Below are 23,716 nucleotides of genomic sequence, written 5' to 3'. Positions count from 1 at the left end.
TTTCTACTTAATCAGGTAGCTGGAAATAGAGTAGAAGGGCAGAGATGAATTGGATCATATTTTACCTGTGTAATCATTCCACTGAGCTGAAAGGATTTGCTTTTTCTAAAATGTAGAGATGTAGGTTTTAATGTATATTTTGCTTCTAAACTTTTAGGAGTAGGCTCTCCTGTTTATGCAGCAGAATACCTGGCTAAGCCCATCAGTCCAACTTTACATTTAACTATAGGGGTTCTCAGTCTATAAGGAAATATTTAGTGGTTGCCACATGTAAAGCATGTACATCAGTGTGTCATGCTGGCAGGGGGTATGAAAACAAGCAAGAGCTATGTAGGTTCTTTCATTCACTCGTTCATTAATTGAATGTATTTCACTAACTGAAACTTTATATGCCATGCGCTTTATTGGAACCTAGAGATACAGCAGTGAAGGAGAGCCAGTTCCCACCATATTCTCAAAGGACTTTTTATCTAGTGGGATATTGTGGTCACTAGGCTTCCCAGGTGGCGCTAGTGGCGAAGAACCCACCTGCCGACGCAGGAGACACAGGATATGTGGGTTTGATCCCTGAGCCTGGAAGATCCCCTAGAAAAGGGCATGGAAACCTACTCCAGTATTCTTGCCTAGAGAATCCAATGGACAGAGGAGCCTAGTGGCCTACAGTACATAGGGTTATAAAAATCAGACACAACTGAGGCAACTTAACATGTTCTATGGTGATGTCTTTGGAAACCATGAAATATCAAGAATTTAGAAACAGTTTCATAGGGGTGTGTGGCTCAGGTGGTAAAGAATCTGCCTGCAGTGCAAGAGACCTGGGTTCAATCCCTGGGTTGGGAAGATTCCCTGGAGAAGAGAGACTACCTACTGCAGTATTCTGGCCTGGAGAATCCCATGGACTCTAGTCCATGGGACTGCAAAGAGTTGGACACAACTGAGTGATATTCACTTTCATAGGGATGTTAAAGAATTATCCTCATGCAGCAGAAAAATATATCAGAACCCTTGAAATGACTGCCTTTTAGTCTGTTACTTTTGTATATGAGTTGAAAACTGAACAATTTTGTCCTTGGAATTCAGGCAAGAATACTGGAGTGGGTAGCCATTCACTTCTCCAGGGAATCTTCCTGATGCAAGGACTGGACCCAGGTCTCCTGCATTGCAGGTGGATTCTTTATCATCTGAGTCTCCAAGGAAGCCAGATAAGTAGTTGTTGTCATTGTTGTTTAGTTGCAGAGCCATTTCCAACTTTTTGCGAACCCATGAACTGCAGTATGCCAGGCTTTCTTGTCCTTCACCATCGCTGGAGCTTGCTCAAACTCCTGTCCATTGAGTCCATGATGCCATCCAACCATCTTGTCCTCTGTCGTCCCCTTCTCCTCCTGCCTTCAATTTTTCCCAGCATCAGTGTCTTTTCTAATGAGTCAGCTCTTCACATCAGGTGGCCAAAGTATCGGAGTTTTAGCTTCAGCATCAGTCTTTCCAATGAATGTTCAGGACTGATTTACTTTAGGATTGACTGGTTTGATCCCCTGCAGTCAAGGGAACTCTCAAGTCTTCTCCAACACCACAGCTCAAAAGCATCAATTCTTCAGTATTCAGCCTTCTTTATGGTCCAACTCTCACAATCATACATGACTACTGGAAAAACCATAACTTTGACTAGATGGACCTTTTTCAGCAAAGCAATGTCTCTGCTTTTTAATATTCTGTCTAGGTTTTTCATAGCTTTTCTTCCAAGGAGCAAGTGTCTTTTAATTTCATGGCTGCAGTCACCATCTGCAGTGATTTTGGAGCCCAGGAAAATAAAGTCTGTCACTGTTTCCATTGTTTCTTCATCTACTAGCCATGGAGTGATGGGACCGGATGCCATGCACTTCGTTTTTTGAATGCTGAGTTTTAACCCAGCTTTTTCACTCTCCTCTTCCACCTTCATTAACAGGTTCTTTAGTTCCTCTTTGCTTTCTGCCATAAGGGTGGTGTCATCTGCATATCTGAGGTTATTGACATTTCCTCCAGCAATCTTGATTCCAGTTTGTGCTTCATCCAGTCCGACATTTCACATGATGTACTCTGCATATGAGTTAAATAAGCCTTGACACACTCCTTTCCCAATTTGGAACCAGTCTGTTTTTCCATGTCCAGTTCTAACTGTTGCTTCTTGACCTACATACAGATTTCGCTGGAGGCAGGTGAGGTGATCTGGTATTCCCATCTCTTTAAGAATTTTCCAGTTTGTTGTGATCCACACAATCAAAGGCTTTGGCATACTCAGTAAAGCACAAGTAGATGTTTTTCTGGAATTCTCTTACTTTTTCTATGATCCAACGGAAGTTGGCAATTTGATCTCTGGTTCCTCTGCCTTTTCTAAATCCAGCTTGTACATCTGGAATTTCTCATACTGGTGAAGCCCGGCTTGGAGAATTTTGAGCATTACTTTGCTAGCTTGTGAAACGAGTGTGATTCTTTATTGTCTGAGCCTCCAGGGAAGCCCAATAAGTAGTTATTAAGTATCTATTTTATGGAAAATCCTGGGGATACAAAAATGAGTACAACATAAACAGTAACTTTAGGGGTCTCATAAACCTGGGGGTAGAATGGAAATAATTAAGATGATCACCAAAAAAAAAAAGAAAGAAAAGGAATTTCTTTGGCACAGAAAAAAAAACATTAAAAAAGAGAGGAATGAATGCAGCCTGGGATGCATCGTTGCAAATGCTCTTCCTTTGGCCTGAATTACCCTACCCATCTGTCTTTACTGGGCAGCAAAGACTCCCCTATTCACATGCTAATTCCCATTTGTCTTCCAAGATTCAGATTAGACGTCACCTTTAATAGGAGGCATGTTGACTGTCCCCTCTGCTGGTGCCCTCTTGATGTCCTGTTTAGTTCAATATTAGAGCACTTACCATATATTCCTTTATGACTGTCTGTTTGGGGTCTGTCTCCCCCCCAAACTGTGAGCTCCTTTAAAAGCAGGTGCTGTTTTATTCACTTTTGTATACCTAGTACTTGGCATAAAGCCAAACTCATAATAATTGCTCAGTTAATTGTTTAAATCGAATCATTTATTTAATTCATGAAACACACCACATTTAAATAGGCCTTAAAAGATGAGTGGGATTTAGCTTGAAGAAATAAGAGAAGGAGCTTCCAGCCAGTGAGGGGAGCACTGGCCAAAGTACAGTATTGTGAAAGAGAATTCTTCTGGGGTAAGAGATAGTTTGAAATGGCTGCGATGTTTAGCACATGAGGCTAAAATCATAGGTAAGAGCCTATTTTTGAAGGGAGAAATCACAGCAGGAAATGTGGTGTGCATGCTAAGTCACTTCAGTCGTGTCCGACTCTGAGACCCTATGGACTGTAGCCCACCAGGCTCTTCTGTCCATGGGATTCTCCAGGCAAGAATACTGGAGTGGGTTGCTGTGCCCTCCTCCAGGGAATCTTCCCAATCCAGGGATGGAATCCGTGTCTTATGTCTCCTGCTTTGGCAGGCAGGATCTTTAGCATTAGCGCCACCTGGGAAGGCAAAATAATGCTTTATTGTCAATTGGAATTGATTGTAGTAAAAATGTACTAGGCATTTAAAAACATGCAAAAGTTATTCTGCCCAGTGTATCTTTGAGACCTACCTCAGAAGAGCCTGTAGAATTGTCATCTGCAACTGTATCCTGCTTCCAAGAGTTCATTTAAAAAGAAGTTCATTAAAAAGTTGCTAGGGAAAGCAACTGAACCAGGTGGTAAGTTGTGTTACATTATCCAGATAATAATGCTTTGCACCTGTCTTGTTCTTCCTGCCCTGACATTACAGGAAGTAAAGCAATGAATGGCTCTGCAGCTAAACTACAGCAGTATTATTGTTGGCCAACAGGAGGTGCCACTGTGGCTGAAGCACGAGTCTACAGGGATGCCCGAGGCCGGGCCAGCAGCGAGCCACACATCAAGCGACCAATGAATGCATTCATGGTTTGGGCAAAGGATGAGAGGAGGAAAATCCTTCAGGCCTTTCCTGACATGCATAACTCCAACATCAGCAAAATCTTAGGTGAGTGCAGCCACTGATGCTGGTTATGTATCCAATGCTGGTTATGTATCCAATGAGTGGAAAGAAGGGTCCTGACATGACACCTAAGGGAGACTGTGGTGTGCAGATATTAGGTGTTACTCAGCAAGCTGCCCCAGGAGACTGCCATCGTCTCTTCACTCTTCAGCCTGCACCGCGGCATTTAGGTTTAGGAGTTAGTACATCCACCAGGTGCCAAGGCAGGACTGACTAAACACTTATTTTAGAGACGAAACTATTTATTGTATGTGTTAATAGGACAACTCTGAGAGGTCACTGCTAATTAAGAATCATAAAGACAGGCTTTATCTCCTTTCCTTAGTCTTTTAAAATCTTTCAGTTGCTATGAAACCCTGGAAACAGAGTTTTCTGCTTTAGTGTTCTTGGGTTCATATGTCCTTCTGAAAGAACTCACCAAGGACTAAGGGTGAGCCCCCAAATAGTGTGAAATTTATGGAGTGTAGAACAGTGCCTCTAATGATAACTTTAAAACTTGTAAAATAAAACTACATTTACTTTAATAAGATATGACTAGTTCAGATTTCATAGCAGTGAGTTGAACACATAGACCACAGGGTAACTTGCCAGAGTGATTCTCCTGTTTCTCTGGATTAAACTCAATCCTTTTTCTATTAGTGTAAAGCTTGCCTCGTGCAGATTATACAGTGTGGAATTACTGTACTCAACATATTGAATGTATTTTATTCAACATGCAGCATTGCAGTCAACATGTTTCCTCTTTAAAAAGAAAAAACACAGAAGGCACTGTTCTATTTAAGCTGTCATGATGTGACAGAATCTCAAAGGGAGCTGTTTAAGAAGCTGAAAAACATTAGAGACTTAAGCTGTGGTTTTCTTTTTTAAAATGTTTTGTTCAAAAGCAATAAATATTTAACCTGAGTAAATATCAGTGATCTGGACATACACAAATACACATGTTTTGTCACTGTATAAATAATTTAACTTGATTCTGAGACATTTGAGGCAGTGACCCCTATGAAAATTCAGAACATGCATAAGATCAAACAGTGTTAAAATGTTAAAATAGTTTTTCCCTTTTTCTTTTGATGTTTGAATTTCAAGGTAGATACTAAAAATCATTACAATTAAGTGGAGTTTTATTTTTAGACTTTCAGAGATATATACCAGGGCATCATTCTTATGAATTTAAAGACCTTTCAAACCATGATGGATATATTAAATTTTTTCTAATTAATAGATATTCCAAAGAAAATTATTATTTTTCTGTCCCTAAATTTTGATATCTAACTTTGAAATTTTCTCTTTTTTGGCCATTTTATTAGCAGTATTAGTAAGCTCACCGATGGGCACAGAACCTCTCTGTTTCCATGTTGGCAGCTGAGGGGAATCTATATTATTGATGTGCATTCTGTGAAAAAAAATTAAGAGTATAGTAAGTGTATTCATTAAAGTGTAAACTTTTAAGCACAAGCAATTTTAAGAGCACCAAAAATCCTCCATTAACTGGGGCTTTAAGCTGCTGGGAGCCAGCTGAACACAGAGATCCTTGTCCGTGTAGACTTTCTACACAACTTTTGCACAACAATCAGGAAAACAGGGATGGATGTGCTATTAAAACAGACCAGGATATTGCTGGCTACAGAGAGTATTTGTACAACTTTTCCATTTGTTTATATATGAAAAATCTCCACCGAAGAACAGCTAGCATCCAGTCAGCACAGCTGTTACCGCTTTATTCACTAGCGACACACAAAAATGCAATTTGATACACGTAAAAAAACACATCCCTTCTTCGTCAAGTGTTTAGATAATTCTTTATAAACAATATTAGAGAAGTGAATACTTTTCCTTCTTCCTGTATAAACCGTATTAAAAATTTCTTACTTTTATTGGTATGGCTTTGAATGAATTGTTTAGAGTACTTGAAAATGGTATATATAATTCCAACTGTACCTTCCGGTTCTAAAGTTATAACTTCTTGAGTAGAGTTTAGGCTTTTTAATTACCTCAGGCCAGGGGAGACAGTGTGCACCTTAGGTTTTTATATATGGAAGAATATCAACATTTGCTAACATCTTATCAAAGGATAGCTTCGCCAAAGGTGCTTGGAGTGTTAGAGTTGTTTCAATTACTGGAACCTAGAAAGGTGTTCCTGAGTATTCTGTCCAAAGTATACTTAGAAAATTCAGGTTTTTAACCCTATGCAGATAGGTGGGGAAATGACCTTGATGTAGAGATGATCTTTAAGTAGCAAAGACATGTTTTAAAACGATATACTTATTGTAGCATCAGACTTTAAATTACTGAGAAAAATAATGTAATAAATGGTCGCATCCAATTACTCTTTGCTGTGTCATCTAAAATGCTAGTTGTGAGGCTGGATGACATGTGGTAATAGGAGATACTCAGAGCCCAGGTGGGTGAAGTGGTGGGAAGGTAGACACAGTATTTACCAGGAGTAGGTTGCCTTGACCACTTGGTACTTAAAGGCTATGCTTGTGTCTAGGGTCTCGTTGGAAATCCATGTCCAACCAAGAAAAGCAACCTTATTATGAGGAGCAGGCCCGGCTAAGCAAGATCCACTTAGAGAAGTACCCGAACTATAAATACAAACCTCGACCGAAACGCACCTGCATTGTCGATGGCAAGAAGCTCCGGATTGGGGAATACAAGCAACTGATGAGGTCTCGGAGACAGGAGATGAGGCAGTTCTTTACTGTGGGGTAAGTGTTCCTGCATTCAGCCACCTGGGCTTTCCTGTCCCAGTAAGAAACCACAGGATGGCTACTGGCAGTGTGTCTGGGAAGGAGATTAGGGCAAGGAGGAGGTTGCGACAGATGGGGCCTATCAGGACTACACAGCCTGGCAGCGTGGCTCCCGCTCAAATCAAAAGAAATGCAACAGATTGCTCGCAACTGATCACCCCTTTCATTGTCTCTCAGACTCATCTGAGATATTCAATGCCCACACACAAAGTTTCTGGTAGTTTATTTAAGTAGACAGAGAGAGAGAGAGGGGAAAAAAAAAAAAAAAAAAAAACCCTAACCTTAAGAAATCCCCAGAAGCTTTCCAGCTTCTCTGGGTGGTGCTTCTGACTCTAATCACAATAGTCTGCTTTTGTTGTGGGATCTACCACAAGATAATTGGCCTTGACATTGGTTAGAGGACCTCATTTTTGGCATAAGATCCAGAACTCCTGTTGCAGTAAATTATTCTGTGGTAGAAGCAGTAACAATGTGGATTTTTCTTGCTTAAATCAGAAACTAGGCATGTTTTTGATATCTTCAAGTCTGATTTCATGTCATTTTGTTTAAAAATTAGGTAATAGATTTCTGGTATAAATTTCGACTTGGCTGACTGGCTGTCTGCATTTAAAAGAGGCCTCTTGTAACCACAGTCATCAGAATTAAGTGGGGATACAGATGCCTATATGTTCCAGCACACTCAGACCTAGAAGCCCAGGGGGATGGCAAACCAGAGGACTGTTCTGGAGGCCCTGGCCTGAGGCAGCTGGAATCGGACTGGAGAGACACTTAGGAAGGGCTTGAGAGAGAGAAGTGGAAGAAGCAGAGAGGAACTTGTGTTCACTGTTGACTGGAAGGGGAACTAAGGAGCTGTGCTGTGTCAGGAAAATAAGAAAGCTTCACTTGAGGCGAAGAAAAGAGATACGTTAAAGGAGGAGTAAAGAACCTTTTATTTTTAAGGACGTTAAAAAAATAATAATAACCTCATGGAACAAAAGGTTGGTTTCAGAAGCATGTGTCTGAAAACAGAAAACTAATTTGGAAAGGCAAATAAAATACACACACACAAAAAGGCCAATGACAGCAGTCTGGGTCACTATACACTACACTAGAGTGTCCTAGGGAGGAGCATGGGCTTCAGCATCTGCTTCAGACACTGACTGTGCCATCTGCTTGGGCAAGTTATTTAACTTTTCTAAGCTTCTGTTTTCTCATGTGTGAAGTGAAACAATATTACCTATCTCAATAAGGCAATGCTTTTAAAAATGCTTTGTATAATCTTAGTATAATATCAATAATGGTGAATTCCTATCATCAGTATCCTTATTAAACATGGATTAGCTATCACAGTAAAACTATCTTTTATATCACATTAGACAATCAATGACTATGCCTTCAGAATATGCCTGAGTCCTGTGTGAGGAATGGCACAGTCTATGTATTATAGAACCTTTTTGAAGTAAAGTGAGGCTCAAATCCCTTTCTATTTGAGGATCCCTGTATATTAGCAGATGAAGATGTGCCAAAATAGGATATCAAATCTTTCTGTGTTATAAATGTTTACATTTTTTAAAAAGCAATGCTTTTAACTCCAAAAGAACAATATACTGTAATTGGGCAATTCACATGCTAATTAGAGTATTTATGAAATACACCAAATCATAGTACACTTTAAGAAGTATAGTTGTAAGAAAATGTAAATTTAAGACCGTATAATGTCTTCTTTTAATCCTGTTAGTGTATCCCTGAAAACGTATATAATCTCTTTTGAACAGAGAATCGAAAGTTTAAATTTGAGACATTTTCTCATTCCGATCTTTCTCTCCTGTCATGTCCCCTGTGTTGCATAGTGGGTCCCTTTTACCATAGTCTAGAAGATTAGCAAAAGCACCATTTTAGCCCCCTGATACTTATTTGGATATATGAGATGCAGTAATTCTATTTAGTCCCCTTTACGAAAGGCAGCATTGACAATAGCTCTGGATCAAAATACCTCAACACATAACAATGTATGTAAAATGAAACTCTAAAGCAACTCAATAGCATCTACCACTTATTGAATGCCTACTGTATATGAGGTATTTTAGGCATACAAACTACATAATCCTCTAAAATAAAGAAAGTGAGGCTTGAAGAGGTCTGATGGCTGCTGAGGGCTTCCAGGTGGCGCTTGTGAAGGAACCTTCCTGCCAGTGCAGGCAGGTGTAAGAGGCGAGGGCTGGATCCTTGGGTTGGGACGATGCCCTGGAGTGGAAAATGGCGCCCCACTCCAGCATCCTTGCCTGGGAAATCCCATGGGCAGAGGAGCCTGGCAGGCTGAAGTCCATAGGGTCACACAGAGGCGGACATGACAAGCAATTTAGCACGCACTCATGGCTACTGAAAGGTGAGATGAAGTAAAGGATTAAATCAGGCCTCTGTCTCTGTCATGCCGAATGACTGAGAAACTGGCCTTACTACATTGCTTCAAAAGAGGCCTCACAGTCCAATTCTGCACAGTCGTGAGTATAACTATGCTCTTTGAGGAAGAGCTCCTGGAATCTAGAGAAAATAAGGTATTTTATTGTGGTATACAGTGGCATAAAAGAACTTTGAAATTTAGAGACTAAGGATCCTGATAGTGTAGGAGGTCCTTTGTGGAAGGCTCATTTTAAACTGAGGAATAGGGCTATGGATGTGCAAGCAATGGCCAGAATACTTTATTCTTTAGTCTTCAAGGCTGAGTATTTTCCTCTGCCCGCTTTTAATAATACTTGCTACATAAAGCCAGATATTGTTTCCACTTAAGAATTAGTATTCTCTTTTAAGTAGTTGTATTTGATAGATTATTAACTCCCTAGGGTTCATCTTTGGAAATTGATCTTCATTAGATGTGGGGTTATTACAAGAGGGAAAGACAAACAAGAAATTCAAAGATTTCTATTGACATTTTGAGGGAATGGGGATGAGATCAATTTTTATAGCTGATTTTGAAAAGATGTGCATAACTTTCAAGGCAATAATGTTACATGCATGGCTCAACATTGCCATGCATTTTACTAATGATACAACTGGAAGGTCAGTGAGTTAGATTTTTTTTACTTAGCTCTTATGAAATGAATTTATCAATATATGAAATGGAGTAATGTCTCTAACCTTGGATTTAACCCTTTCAATTGATAGATTAAGTATCAGAGTTTTGTAATAATCCCAATAGGAGTACTATTAATGTTAAGATGATAGTTAGGGTTCATAGAGCTACAACATTGTCTTTTCCCAAACGACTATGGCCAAATGAAATTTATTTCCAATTTGTTGAAGTTTTATTCAGTAATTTACCTCATAGAGAATTATGCAGATACTATGAAATATTAAAATTAGAGCTACTTTTTGAGTAACAATAATAGTAAATTATTAAATAATTATGCTGAGTTAATTATACCAATTATTGCAAACACAGAAACTTGTAAGACCGGCAATATCATCCTCACTACAATGTTGAAAAACACAATATTCATAGATGTTAAATAATTTGTCCAAGGTCATGCAGCTAGTAAAGTGCAGAGCTAAGATTTAGACCAGGCTTATGTAAAACATCTTTCCTTTTCACCATTGCAATCATAAACTTTCAGTTAGAGCCTACGAATTGTTCAGAGACTGCATGGTGTAAGTGGTTAAGCACATCTATTCTGGAGCCAGACTGTTCTGGCTAAAACACTAGACCTGCTTCTTCCTGGCTCTAGGAGCTAGAGCATTTGTTGTTGTTCAGTCGCTAAGTCATGCCTGACTCTTGTGATCCTATGGACTGCAGTCCACCAGGCTCCTCTGTCTATGGGATTTCCCAGGCCAGAATACTGGAGTAGGTTGCCATTTCTTTCTCCAAAGGATCTTCCTAACCCAGGAATTGGACTTGTGTCTCTTGCTTGGCAGGCAGACTCTTTACCACTGAGCCACCCGGAAAACCCATAGTGTCTTTCATTCTTCTGAACTCTCCACTTGCTCTTGGGAAACTTATTTAAACTCTGTGTACCTCAGTTTCCTCATATATAGAATGGGGATGACAATAATACCTACAACATCAGACCCTTCTGAAGACTGAATAACTTAATATATCTAAAGTGCTTGGACAATGTCTAGGACATAGTAAGTCCCAAATTAGAGCAAATATTCTTATTCTAGAGAAATGATACTATGTGTCAGGTATATATTTCATATTGTAAGGAATTATGTTCTACTGGATTGTGGTATAAGCGATTTGAACATTTGCCATCTTGATCTTAAAGAGGTTGAATCAAGCCTATAAGATACTTACAAATTTAATTGAGTAGAATAGACTAGACATACTATTTTTAGTCTTGTCCTCCTATAGAGAAAGCTGGATTAGAATCTCTAATAGGTAGTATAAAAAGATATGCAACTTCTAGGTTTATCTCCTGAGGAACAGACGTCATTGCCTTCATTTATAGATACTGTAAAAGTCTGAAGGATCAGCAAACAGGGCCTTTGACAACACAAATAAATAGTTCCATTGCAATTGGCAAAGCTAGATTATATATTCCAGGAATGTTCTTGGGATTTGGAAACCACAATGCTGGACTTTATCAGGGTCAACTCAAACTCTACTTGGGCTAGGAGGGAGGGTTCTTAGCCATCTCTACTCGTATCAGCTACATATGTACACTTTTACAAACATCTCCAGCTTTTGTTTTGATGTGCACATTCATTACTTGCAAAGCCCAGTGCTTGCCAGCTATTCCTGTTTGTAAAATCTGCAATGTTTGAATTTTGACTTTGCAATTGATCTGTAAAGGAAGGAAAAATGCTTTTCAGGAAAGTAATTTCCGATAGACAAAGCTTAAGCCTGCTGGCTGGATTTTCCATTTTGTTAATTGATTAGTCAGTCAGTTGGTAAGGGACTGGGCCTATCTGAAACCAGCTGTGGGCCTAACACTGTACTAAGTTGATATAGTACATTAGTTCTATCCACAATGAGCTCTCAGAGAATGCTATAGTCAGAGAAGCCAGAGACGTACACGGATAGGTTAGCAAATAATAGTTTATTATACCTACACATGTACACATGCACACACAGAACACATTGCATGGTGCTCCATATGATGTATAATGAAGTGCTAATTTCAGTTATACAGATGAGCAATAAAACTCAGAGGAAGGGAGATTACTACACATTAGGGCCAACTGTAGTCCATTCCTGAAGAAGGGGACTTGAGGTTTGGGTAGGGTCAGCCTGGTGGAAAGTACAGGTGAGTGAGTGAGTGTTCACTCAGTTGTGACCGACTCTTTGAGACTCCATGGACTGTGGCCCACCAGGTTCCTCTGTTCATGGGATTCTCCAGGCAAGAATGCTGGAGTGGGCTGCCATTTCCTTCTCCAAAAGTACAGGCAGATATTCCTATTTTGGCATGAAGGAGAACATAAATATAAGGAAGAAATATGAAAATGTTCAATAATACATAAAGAGGCTATCCTAGGAATTTTATCTGGCATTAAAGTAAGATATGTCAGGCAAAACAGTATTTTGGAAACTCTTGAAAGCTATACTCAAATTTTTTAGTCTATTTTTACGCTGATAATGACAATGAGGTATCAAGGCCAGCATAACAGTCAGCTTATGATTTTGTATCTTCAGAATCAATGGTAACCCAGAAGGGGCCTCTGTAGTCATTGTGGGAGTCCTTCTAAGTTCAGCTTGAACTCTTCTAGGGCTAGAGAGCTCACCACTTTCCAAGGGAGCTAGTTTCCTTATGGAACATCTTCTAAAGCTGGAAAGTTCTTTCTTCTTAACTAGGCCATACTCTGCCTTTCTGCTACTTTGTAAATTGATTCTGATCCTCTTCTTTGGTCCATTCTAGAACAAATCTCTTCCTTTTGTGTGAAGAAAATCATTCAAGCATTTAAAGATAGTTATATTCACATTCCTCCTCCACTACCTTCTCTCCCATATACCTAAGAGCATTACATCTTTTCTTCTCTAGAATGGGCTACCCAGCCTTTCACTTGTTTTCCCTTTATTCACTAGTTCATTCATTCATTCATTTCATGTATTCAACAGATTTTTGTTGAGTGGTTCCTATGTTTCAGTTCAGTTCAGTCAATCAGTCGTGTCCAACTCTTTGTGACCCCATGAATCGCAGCACGCCAGGCCTCCCTATCCATCACCAACTCCCGGAGTTCACTCAGACTCACGTCCATCAAGTCAGGGATGCCATCCAGCCCTCTCATCCTCTGTCGTCCCCTTCTCCTCCTGCCCTCAATCCCCCCTAGCATCAAAGTCTTTTCCTATGTTTCAGGCTCTGCCTAAACAGTGAAACATCTTTAGTCTGTATCAGTGAAACATCCTATCTTCATGAAGCTTGCATTCTAGTGGGGGACACTGGACAATTAATGAGTAGTAGTAAGTGCCTTAGAACAAAGTAAATGAGGGAAAGGAGTAGGGAGTTTTAGAGGATGGAGTGCAATTTTAAAATGAGTGGATATAGATACCTCACTGAGAAGATAAACTTGAGCAAAGACCTAAGGAGGTGAAGGAGCCAGCCATGCAGATATCTGGGAGAGCTAGTCAGAAGGAACAGGAACTGCAAAGATCTTGAGATGAGATTGAGTCTGGCTTGTTCAAGAAATAATGGGGTCAGAGCAATAGGAGCGTAATGAGTAGGTGGGACGAGTACTAACTAGGTGTCAGAGGTAGTAGGGAGCCAAATTTTGAAAGGACTTATTGGCCATTGTGAAGACTTTGAATTTGATTCTGGGTGAGATGGATAGACATTGAAGAGTTATAAGCAAAAGAGTATTGTGATATGACTTAGGTTTTAAAAAGATCACTTTATCTACAGGGTTGACATATTGTCAGAAGGGAATGTGCCCTGAACTAAGGAGGCAGACTCTTAAAATAAAACAAATTAGAGTTGATGGTGGCTTAAACCAGGTTTGTAGAGCTAGAGGTGGCAAAAGTGGAGGGATTCTGAATATATTCCTGAGAGCAAACCAATAGGAGTTACTGATGGCTTGGATATAGGGATATAGGATTTGCCCCCACAGTCAGAAGATGAAGTGTTCGTTAACCAAGATCTGAAAGGCTATGAGAGGAGCAGGTATATGGGAGAATGATCAGCAGTTCAGTATTGCACCTTTAAGGTTGAGATGGTATTTTTAACATACAAATCAGATAAGAAGTTTTATATGCATTTCTATCTTCAAGGAATGAAGGGGAATTGACCAGACAGGAAGTCGATGGGGGTTGTAGGCAGCGGGTGACACCATCTACTATCCCTCTACCATCTAGTAGTAGGCTTTTGAATATCTCCTGTCTCACTTTCAGAAAGATGTTTTGTTTGTTTATTCTCAGTGTTCCATTACCAAGTTAATGTCCAAATACTGTTAAATATGTGCAACTCAGTGTAGAAGAGTTGGATTCTGATTCAGATTAAGTACTTTCCTGATAGTCTGAGCTTACCTTACTCACTCTGAGATTGATATCTAGTAGAGAATTTGTGAAATAAGAAAGAATTCAACTCCTGGATATGGTACTTGTGTCACTTTGGACAACAACAAAAAATCTTTGGAACTTAATTGGTTACTTCATTTGTAAAATAGGGGAAGTGATATTCCTCTCTCAGACTTATTGTGAGGATTAAAGAAGATAATGTAAAAACATCTAAGCATTATCCATAGCACATAACAAGAGGTCAATTCAAATTTATTTAATAGCTATATAGATATTTTGATTTTAAAATACTGCCAAAAAATGACCACCTATTCTTTGCAGAAAGAAAATGTCCTTCATGAAAATAAAATGTACCATTTGATAGTTTGCATATGAAACAAACTAGTTCTATAGTTTGGTAATGGAACACTAAGAGCAAACAAATACAGATTCATTGACCAAATTGGGAAATCTGTAAAATGGGTTAATATTGCAGTAAAAGTTTCCACTCTACACTCATTATGTGATTATGGCAAAAATATGTTTATTGCAATTATCCAAACTCAGTAAAAAAAAAATAATAATAATAATAATGAGGCCTTTATTACCTTGGGTAGGTTAGCATAAAATTTAATTTGTGTCAATTTGCCCCAAACTTAGAAATCAAGAAGTATACTGTTGTTAGAATTTGGTTCTATGAAAGGGAAGCCCATATTTTATCAGATGTTTCTACACATGGATTCAGATTTCTCTATCCTCTTCTTCGGTACAGTCAAAATATCACTGTGATCCATAGAAAATGGATCAATGTCAGGTGCTTAGTATCAGCTGGATGCCTATAGGCTCTGCAAGCTCAGGAATTTTTATGGAGTATAATAAGCATAATGTATCTGTATACTGAATATCTTTAAAGGAAAGAATGATGGAATTCAAGTCAGGTGATCTAGCTTCAAATCTCAGCAGTGCTGGTTACTAAATATAGGATCTTAAGCAAGGTCTCATTTTCTTCATCTGAAAACTGGGGATAGTAATACCTCATGGAGTTACAATGTTAACTGGATGAGATAATCTATATGAAAATATTTTATGTTAGTTAAAGGTTAAGGCATCAATATTATGCCTCATAGTGTTTGACAGAGGTTGTTAAAGATAGCACTATCAGATACCCCACAGTGTGATTTTAGGCCGTTTCTGTCATTTCTCCTTCTACCAGGCTGGAAAGCATACAACCCTTGAGAAATTATACTCCTTCAGGATGTTAAAAAAATAGCTGGTAACTTAGTTAATTCTTCACAAATGCAGAGTATTTTCCTCTTCGATTGAGGTGGATAGAAAGTTTCAATGTAGGGGGATTCGATAAGAATCGTTCAAGTGATCGACTGACCTGAAGTCAAGTGTTAAAAGGTGGAAGGACCTTCCAGGACTTCAGTGATCCAGCTTTTGTAAATGGATGGAAACTGAGGCTCAGAAAAGAGTTACAAGGACAGTGTGAAGTGAGTTTATATTAATGTCCTTAAAGACTGAGAAGCACTTGGTGAATATTGCATCTAATATTGCATGGTTTCAGTCCTATTCTTCAAGCCAGGTAGTAGGTCTTTCATGCTTTCAATATTTCAAGTTACAATGCCTTAAGGGAAACGAGAGACAGATAGCCATGTCTCCCTGCAGAGGGAGAGACTGACCTTTGTAAAGGCTCTGGTCAGTTTATTTGAACTCGAGTGACATGATGATGGACTGATCTGGTGTGACCAAGCCTTGGCACCTGCTAGGGTCTAGGATGAGGCAACGTGTGTCATTCTGTTAAGTAGCAAAGCTCTCAATGTTCTTCACTCCTGACTCCTTCAACCCTGGCTCCAGCCCAGGGCCACAGGAGTAATGACATCCAAGATGATCCTTCCATAATTAGGAAATAGAAGTTTCAACAAGCTGGCCTACAGGTTTAACCACAGAAATAAGTAGACATTTACATGGATACCAAATAATGCTTTACTGAATCTGACTCTGGGATGTATAGGATCCTTCCTCATCTTGATTTTTTCTTTGTACAACTCTCAAACCAAGGTGAAGACATAAACCTGCTTAACAGTGTCATTATAGTATGTCTCATGTTACCAGCCTATTTTTTTTTTTTTTTGTAATGTTCTGGGAGATCCTAAAAAAATGATCTCACAAGTAACTTTGTGGAGTTAACTACAGTATTTGTTCCAGATGCCAAGGGTTATCAAAGCTTTGCTTCCATGTTGCAAGACCATCAATAAGTTGCTCCATTGTATTGCTTAACCGCAACTACATCATCAGGGAGGTTTGCAGAACTCCTCCAGGAAACACCTTTGTCCCATTTCATCATTTGCTTACAATTTCAAACAGACTCCCCTCTGAGACTGTGTGAGGGATGAATTCCAAAGCCACCCAGAAGAACATGTGTATATAGATATTTCCCTCTGTTTTATTTTATTTTTTTGAATCTATACAGGCAGCAGCCTCAGATTCCAATCACCACAGGAACAGGTGTTGTGTATCCTGGTGCTATTACTATGGCAACTACCACACCATCACCTCAGATGACATCTGACTGCTCTAGCACCTCGGCCAGCCCAGAGCCCAGCCTCCCGGTCATCCAGAGCTCTTATGGTATGAAGACAGACGGTGGAAGCCTAGCTGGAAATGAAATGATTAATGGAGAGGATGAAATGGAAATGTATGACGACTATGAAGACGACCCCAAATCAGACTATAGCAGTGAAAATGAAGCCCCGGAAGCTGTCAGTGCCAACTGAGGAGTGTTTGTTTGCTGAATTAAAATACTCTGACATTTCACTTCCCCTCCCCCAACAAAAAAAGTTCTTAAAGAGCCCGCATGCATTTGTGGCTCCACAATTACATCAGCAGAATGGTCTTAATTGTTTCGTAAAGCGTGAGACAGATTAAGTTTTCCCTGATTTTTCATGAACTTGAGTTTTTTTGTCGTTATTGTTGTTGTTGTTGTTTTTTAATTTAGGTGAAGACATATTAAATATGAGACACCAGGACTTGAAAACTTATCTCAACCCATAGCTGTCTTACAAGTCTTATATTTTTGTCTTACTTTTTTCTTTTGGATGTTGATAAAGGTTTAAGTTACTGTTTTAGATGGGGTTAAACATTCTCACTCAGGTATGCTGTGCCGGCCTACAGGTTGTGAATGTGTTTTTATTCTGAATTATTTTAGAAAACAACTGAGAATTTCATATTGTGAAACAGAACAAGTCCACGGCGTGTGCAGCTGCATGCAGAGCATATTCAAAAGGCCTCGGAATTCCATTTTTCCACGTGTAGAGTTAAACTTTGAATGTGCCAAACTTTTTCATAACTTTTGAATCTTAATATTTTGAAAGTCTTAAAGGAGACACTGCAAAGTCTTAGACAATCTTTGGCATCTTAAAATAAAATAGCAAACCACACATATTTTTTTTTTTTCCAGAAAATGGTAAAGTACTCAGGAATCTGGAGACAAGATATTGTAAGGAATGAACAAGGTTGCCACAGTGCATGTACCCAATCGTGTTTGCCTCTTGACGTGCCATCAGTGTGACGTGGTATGACGTGCACGCACTAGAGCGATCACCACACCAGATATTGACACGGTGGTCTTTTCTGCCTGAGACCACCTCTCACTACATCCATTATCCCTTTGCCTTTAACCCTGACATTCAGTCTTAACACATTTTTCTCTTAAATAATTTATTCATTCCAGAATGTCAAGGGTCCACTTACTATTTATTTAAAAAAAAAATCGTTGGTGGCATTAATTTAATAATTCTTTTTTCTCACCCTCCTTCCCCAAAGAACTTTTCAACCCTTTTCACCTCCTTCTCCTGCTAGATACAAAAGATGTACATAGTGATTTTATGTCCCCAGAACATCTGGAAGCATTTCTGAAACAAGATACTACTAAATACCTATATAGTTGTTTTTGAACATCGGTGTATATATGGCTGTAGAGCTGTGTATTTGGATACAGGTATAGAGACTTACACTTCAACAGGAATGTCCCTGAGGTTCACCGTGACTTTGAATCTTTTGCCAGAATTTTCCCCTAATTCAGTTAAGCAACAAGTGGTAGGATCTGCATCGGTGGCATTTCCCCTGAATGCCATTTAGCAGCAAAGGTCAACAGTGGTGACTGCCAGGCAGGAGAGTCCTGCGGCCAATCCTAAAGCCCAAAGCTGCGGGCCATGTAGGAGTCCACAGGGATGCTGTCATGGGCTGGCACCTCTTCACTGAGCTGCCTGTCCCATCTGGCACATCTAGAGAGTTCTTTGCAAAATCCCCAGGATGCAAGAAGCTGCATGACAGCCTCAGAGCAAAGACAGAGGCAAATTGTCATGATACATCCAGAGAATGAAAGAAGACAATAGGGAGGGAGAAGGAGGGGAAATACATTCCCTAAATGGGATGTTCCTACTGTTAATTCTGGGGAACAGATCACTCCTGGGGCAGCAGACGAGTTCCTCTGGCTCACTCCCTCCGTCTGTGGCCACGTGGGGGTCATGCCAATGTGCGAACAAGATTAACTGCCCGTGTCATGAGAGGATTTTTCTGGAGATGTGCTGATGCATTGGGAGGGCAGTGAGGCTTCCTTCCTCATCTCCTAATGACAGGGAGCTCAGCCATGCCATCTTGACCTTCCTGAATCCAGGACTGATTGCCTACGGGGGAGCCTCACCCTGAGTAGTTCAATGGGAGAATGTCAGCAAATGGGACAGTTCACCTCATGGGACAACCAGAATCTGATCACCAGGACATAGGAACGGCCCCATCAGATTTCTTGAGCCATTTTGTCACTTGGAAGAAAATAGTGTACCTTCGTATTTATTTAAGAGTGCTCACGGCCATACCTAAGAGCGATAAATAGGTCTAGCCAAGACATTACTGTCCATGTCGTTAGCTAGGAGTGCTCTCTATAAGCTGATTTAGGTACTGATAGGAATGTTTGGTTCTTAATATTGATTGGGGATTGGAACTTTGTTTTTGTACATTTATTTCAAATGAGGAGGAGGTCATTTTTCTAAAAAAAAAAAAATTGAGTATTTATTATTGTCTTACTGGTTTCTTTTGATTATATACCTCTCCTCCTCAGTTCATTCTCACATTTTTTTTTCCTCTTTCTCTCTGATTCTTGCTTTTGCCCTCTCCCACTCCTTTTTGATTTTGTTGCATAGGTAGAGTGCTGTATGGCTAGCATTGTATTGTATGTAATTAATTTTGCACAAAGGCAAACATTTAGAATAGTAGGTTAATTTTGTTTGTTTTTATGGCTATGCCAAAATAATATTCTGGGCTGGTGGAGAACAAAGGACTGTTCTTTAGGACTGAAACTTGATTTTGCTTGTAGTTTAAAAAAAAAAGAAACAAAAAAAAGAAAACAACACAAAAAACCAACAAAAAACACACACACTCACAGATGTTGTTTCGTAAGTGTTATAAGCACTGGATATAAATGGTATTTTTTATCACTTCTGACTAATGTGAAGCTGTTGTACGAAAACTACATGAACAAAAGTCATCTGTTTCGACTCGTGTGGGCTTGCCTCACAGTTGCCGGATTTGAGTCATTTTTATGTCTTGTTATTTCATTTATTTATGCAAAATACATGTGTGTATGAACACTTTGTTTTAGCTCCAGCTCTGCCTCAGTACTGGGGTTCAGTTACTCCTAGCCATGTTCTTAAAAATGAAAGGCTATTCAGGAATGATCTGATTGTAAACGTCTCTTTCATTGGGTCAAACAGTGATGCTGTATTTGAATCTAAATTCTGCACATAAGCAGTTTATTCTATTTATTAGCCAAGTTTGGCTCTAAATATCCATGGAAATTAAGAATGACAATCATAGGGATCACTTCATTTTATTTTCAGTGGGGCTTAAACAAAGTTTTAATGATTTTACCATCTCATTTTAGATTTTTCTAATTGTGTAAATATAACATAGAAATAGAATTTATTTTTGGTTCATGAATATTTAGTGAAATATAAGTTATGTATTTCCTTTTTGTTCTCTATCCATGTATGTTGGTCCAGACTAGAAGTTGACAAGTCACTGTACCTCATGCGGTAGTGAATTATCAGCCACAGTGAGAGAGCAGAGCCCACTTGCAGCTGGAGCAGGAAAACCCTTCACTCGGGTTCTCGTACAGTTTAGAACCCACTGTCCACAGACTCAGCCTTTCACTTTTTTTCTCATAGAAAGCTGATGAATTGAACATGGTGAATTTCCAGCACAGCTGGGAGGGAGTCAATTTGCTCTGTGAATCCACATGAATCTTATAAGGTAGTCCTGTGACCATTTAATAGCATGAAGCATGAAACGCCATTATAAAGGCAAAATCTGCCTCTGAGATTGGCCATTAATGAAAGCCTCATCATGCCAATTAGATTAAAGAATGTTAATCAACTTTTTTTCATTGCTCCCTATTTCATAATATCTTCAAATCAAAGGTAAACATCTCCATTTTGTTAAAGAACTTGCAGGAACAGGATTTTCCTTGTCACTTAGAATAGGGACACTGACCGACAATCCTGTCTTAAGAAAATGGACCATATGGAATAGGAAGGAAGGAAGGAAGGAAGCGAAGAAAGAAGGAAAGGAAGAAAGAAAAGAAAGGAAGCAAAGGAACGAAGAAGAAAGAAGAAAAGAAGAAAGAGAAAGAAAGGGAAAGAAAGAAAGGGAGAAAGAAAAGGTCAGTCTGTGGACAGGAGCAGCCAGTCGAGCAGTTTCTCTGTTTCGCTGGCAGATGTGAGGTGGTATCTTTTCCAGGAAGGTACGAAAGCTTTGTTGTTTTCACCTGTATTCAGCTCACCCTTTTAGGAGCACATCAGTTCGCTCCACTTGGTATTTGATACTCTCCAACCTTGTCCTCAGGCCTGATTTGATTTGCCAGGGTCCCAACACCATCTCTCAGGCCAAGTTCTAAATTCAGGTGTGGGCTCACAGTGCTATTGAGCTTGTCAAATTCTGGCCTCCCCTGAACATTAGCCCCACTGGAGCCTGGGGTGTTTGAAAAGGGTGTGATCACTCTAGGGCTGAAATTAAAGGCTTCTTTCTTTTCCTTGTGAAGCCAGGCTGCTTCTCTGGAGCACACCCTCCTGAGCAGGGGGGCGCAGGCACTAGTGAAAGCGGGGATTGTTTTGAGGAAGCCCATCGACCCCCAGTAGGAAGGCAGCCTGGTCACACCACAGCTGAGGCTGCCCCTCTTAATTCACTCATTCTGCAAAGAGGTGACCTCTACCTACACATTAAGGAAAAGAAAAAGAATCGCTTCGTAGTTTTAAACTATACGAGAAGTCTGTACCAAGTGCCAACAACTGCAAAGAATGCAGCTAGAGGAATGTATTGAAATTATTACTAGGTCTTCCTTTTTAATGAGAATATGACAAAAAATGGTTGCTGTAGCCTTGCCTGATTTTGTATATGTTTGTCTAAGGACTGAGTTGGCACTTAAGCTCATTTCTCAAAGTATAATAATATTGTATGACCTCATTTGTCCTTTTACTAAAGCACTTGCATCATTTCCTTAAGTCATCTGTCCCCTGACATGTTTTCTTCCTTAATAAACAACTTCTGTCTGTTATTCCTGCCGATTATGTTCTGTTTCTGATGCCATGTACTATTGAGCGTAATCCTCTGCTAATATCACTGAAAATACTGATATGCAAACACTTTTCCCTTTCATCCCCACCCCATCTTTTCCTTTGGGGACAGATTTCTTTCCAAAAGCTCATGAACAAGTATTGGGAATGCTGGTACCTTGGAGGCAGGGCTAGAGGTGGGAGGGGGCAAGGCAGAAAGGTAAAGCTTAGTGCAGATTCTCTTCTGATTGTCATCCATGGCAACACGAAAGCTTGAAGGCAACTCAGTGACAGATCTTGCTCAGTAGTTTCTTATTCCTGAAGAACCACAAGCAGAAAGTGAGGCCTCAGTGCTGGTGCTCTTGGAGTATGGGGAATGTGCAAATATTTAACTGTTTCGTATGCTGCACATTGCAGACCTGCTCATGTGCATTCTCCGTTTGTCTTCCTTTGTCATACGTGTTTTTGCTTTTTTGAAAAAGTGCAGTCTTTATTGTACCCTTCTCCAGCTTGTAGCAAATTAGAATGCTTAGCATTTATGTTCATTCATTATTGTATTTGCCATGTAAAATTTTTATTACCTTAGACAAGCTTATAAGCTGTTACTACATAACTTATCTTATTGTAACTCTTTTATTTCCCGACATTGTAATTTGTTTGTGATGTATATTGTGAGATTGTATTCTATGTTAATTTAATCAGCACAATTCACTGACATGCTGGACTGACATGCTGGCTGCTGTTTCAAAGTGTAAAGTTTGTGTAGGGCTGTTGAGACAACTGCTACTCTGTTGTCAAGGTACTGTGCTGGTTCCTCTAGCAACACTGCGGGTGTGGCCCTTGGGACGCTGAGGGCACTGAATACACCCTTGAGCAAATTTTAACTGCAGATTTTCTTTGTAGAAATTCTATGTATAATGCAGGTACCTACTTGGCCCATGGCTGGTAACTATTTGGGCAATTAGAAAAAAAAAAAAAACAAGAACCATAAAAACTAGTGTCTATTGCTGCTTTGAATATGTTTGAAAGTCTGAAAATGTAAATAGTTTATCAAAAAAAAAAATCTTGTACAGTCCAGTGTAAAGTTTTTAAATGACCTTAAAAGGGTTGTCATCACATCTTTCTCACACTCTCCTCCTGATAATGGAAAAAAAGTTTGCTAAGGATTAAAGAAATGAGAAAAAAAAAAGAGAGAATCTCTTCAGATTTCAAGGAATGAATCATTGTTCTTAGCTTTGTTGCATACACACACTTCTTGGATTTCGTTGTGCAGTATTGATGTGAGATAAAACTCAACATTGAATAACCTTTCAGTGGTACTTTTCAAAGTCTTCCCCTCCTCTGCCTCATAATTAAGGGAAAAGATAAAATTGAAAGACACACTGTCTTTATCTATCCTGGTGTATGTTGGCACCTTAGCTACTTTTTTTTTTTTTTTTCCTTTTTGCACAAGGTGCTTTCCTGATATGTTAAACATGCCATCTTTGGGTGATAATGTATATGCCATGGTGGGGCCTGGGCCCCTCAGGGGAGTGTCTATAAGAACTGCCTATTTATGCTCATTTACCTCAAGACTGTCCTCTCTACCCTTAATCTAGTCGTCATCACTCCATCTTTTGTACTGCTGTTGACACTTACAAATTAAAGATAAATTTTGTTTTATGACCTCCGTGTACGGCCTTGTCTGTGCCCTGCAGACTGTCCCTGCCCTGAAGCCCGGTCAGTCCTAGGCTTCCTCCTCCCTCTCCCCTCCCCCTCCCCCCAGTGCTTGCTGCTGGAGCCTGCAGGGCTCCCTTACCCCACTTCTCTGCCACTCCTTGCTTCTGCCTTGCTGGGAGGTAAGGCTCAGGAAACCTTCAAACCCCTTAGCCTGGGAGACTTGCCTGTTTTTTCCCTT

General features: G+C 39.7%; 1 protein-coding gene across 11 annotated transcripts in view; it reads left to right on the top strand.

The window, feature by feature from the left end:
• SOX6 (SRY-box 6) overlaps positions 1-23,484 on the top strand; it is a 715,392-nt gene extending 691,908 nt beyond the window's left edge. For 7 of the 11 annotated variants that reach the window (XM_018059595.1, XM_018059594.1, XM_018059593.1 and 4 more), the window contains 3 exons: positions 3,812-4,045; positions 6,552-6,768; positions 16,686-23,484. In XM_018059595.1, the coding sequence (XP_017915084.1) occupies positions 3,812-4,045; positions 6,552-6,768; positions 16,686-16,989 (755 nt within the window). In that variant the 3' untranslated portion in view covers positions 16,990-23,484. The remainder of the gene's footprint in view (positions 1-3,811; positions 4,046-6,551; positions 6,769-16,685) is intronic. The other 4 variants (XM_018059598.1, XM_018059599.1, XM_018059597.1 and 1 more) reach the window with 3 other exon arrangements.

The sequence above is a fragment of the Capra hircus genome, chromosome 15 (genome assembly GCF_001704415.2).
Source record: "Capra hircus breed San Clemente chromosome 15, ASM170441v1, whole genome shotgun sequence".
In the NCBI taxonomy this organism is placed as follows: domain Eukaryota; kingdom Metazoa; phylum Chordata; class Mammalia; order Artiodactyla; family Bovidae; genus Capra; species Capra hircus.
Note: the sequence above shows the minus strand (reverse complement) of the source record. Positions and strands in the feature narration are given on the sequence as shown.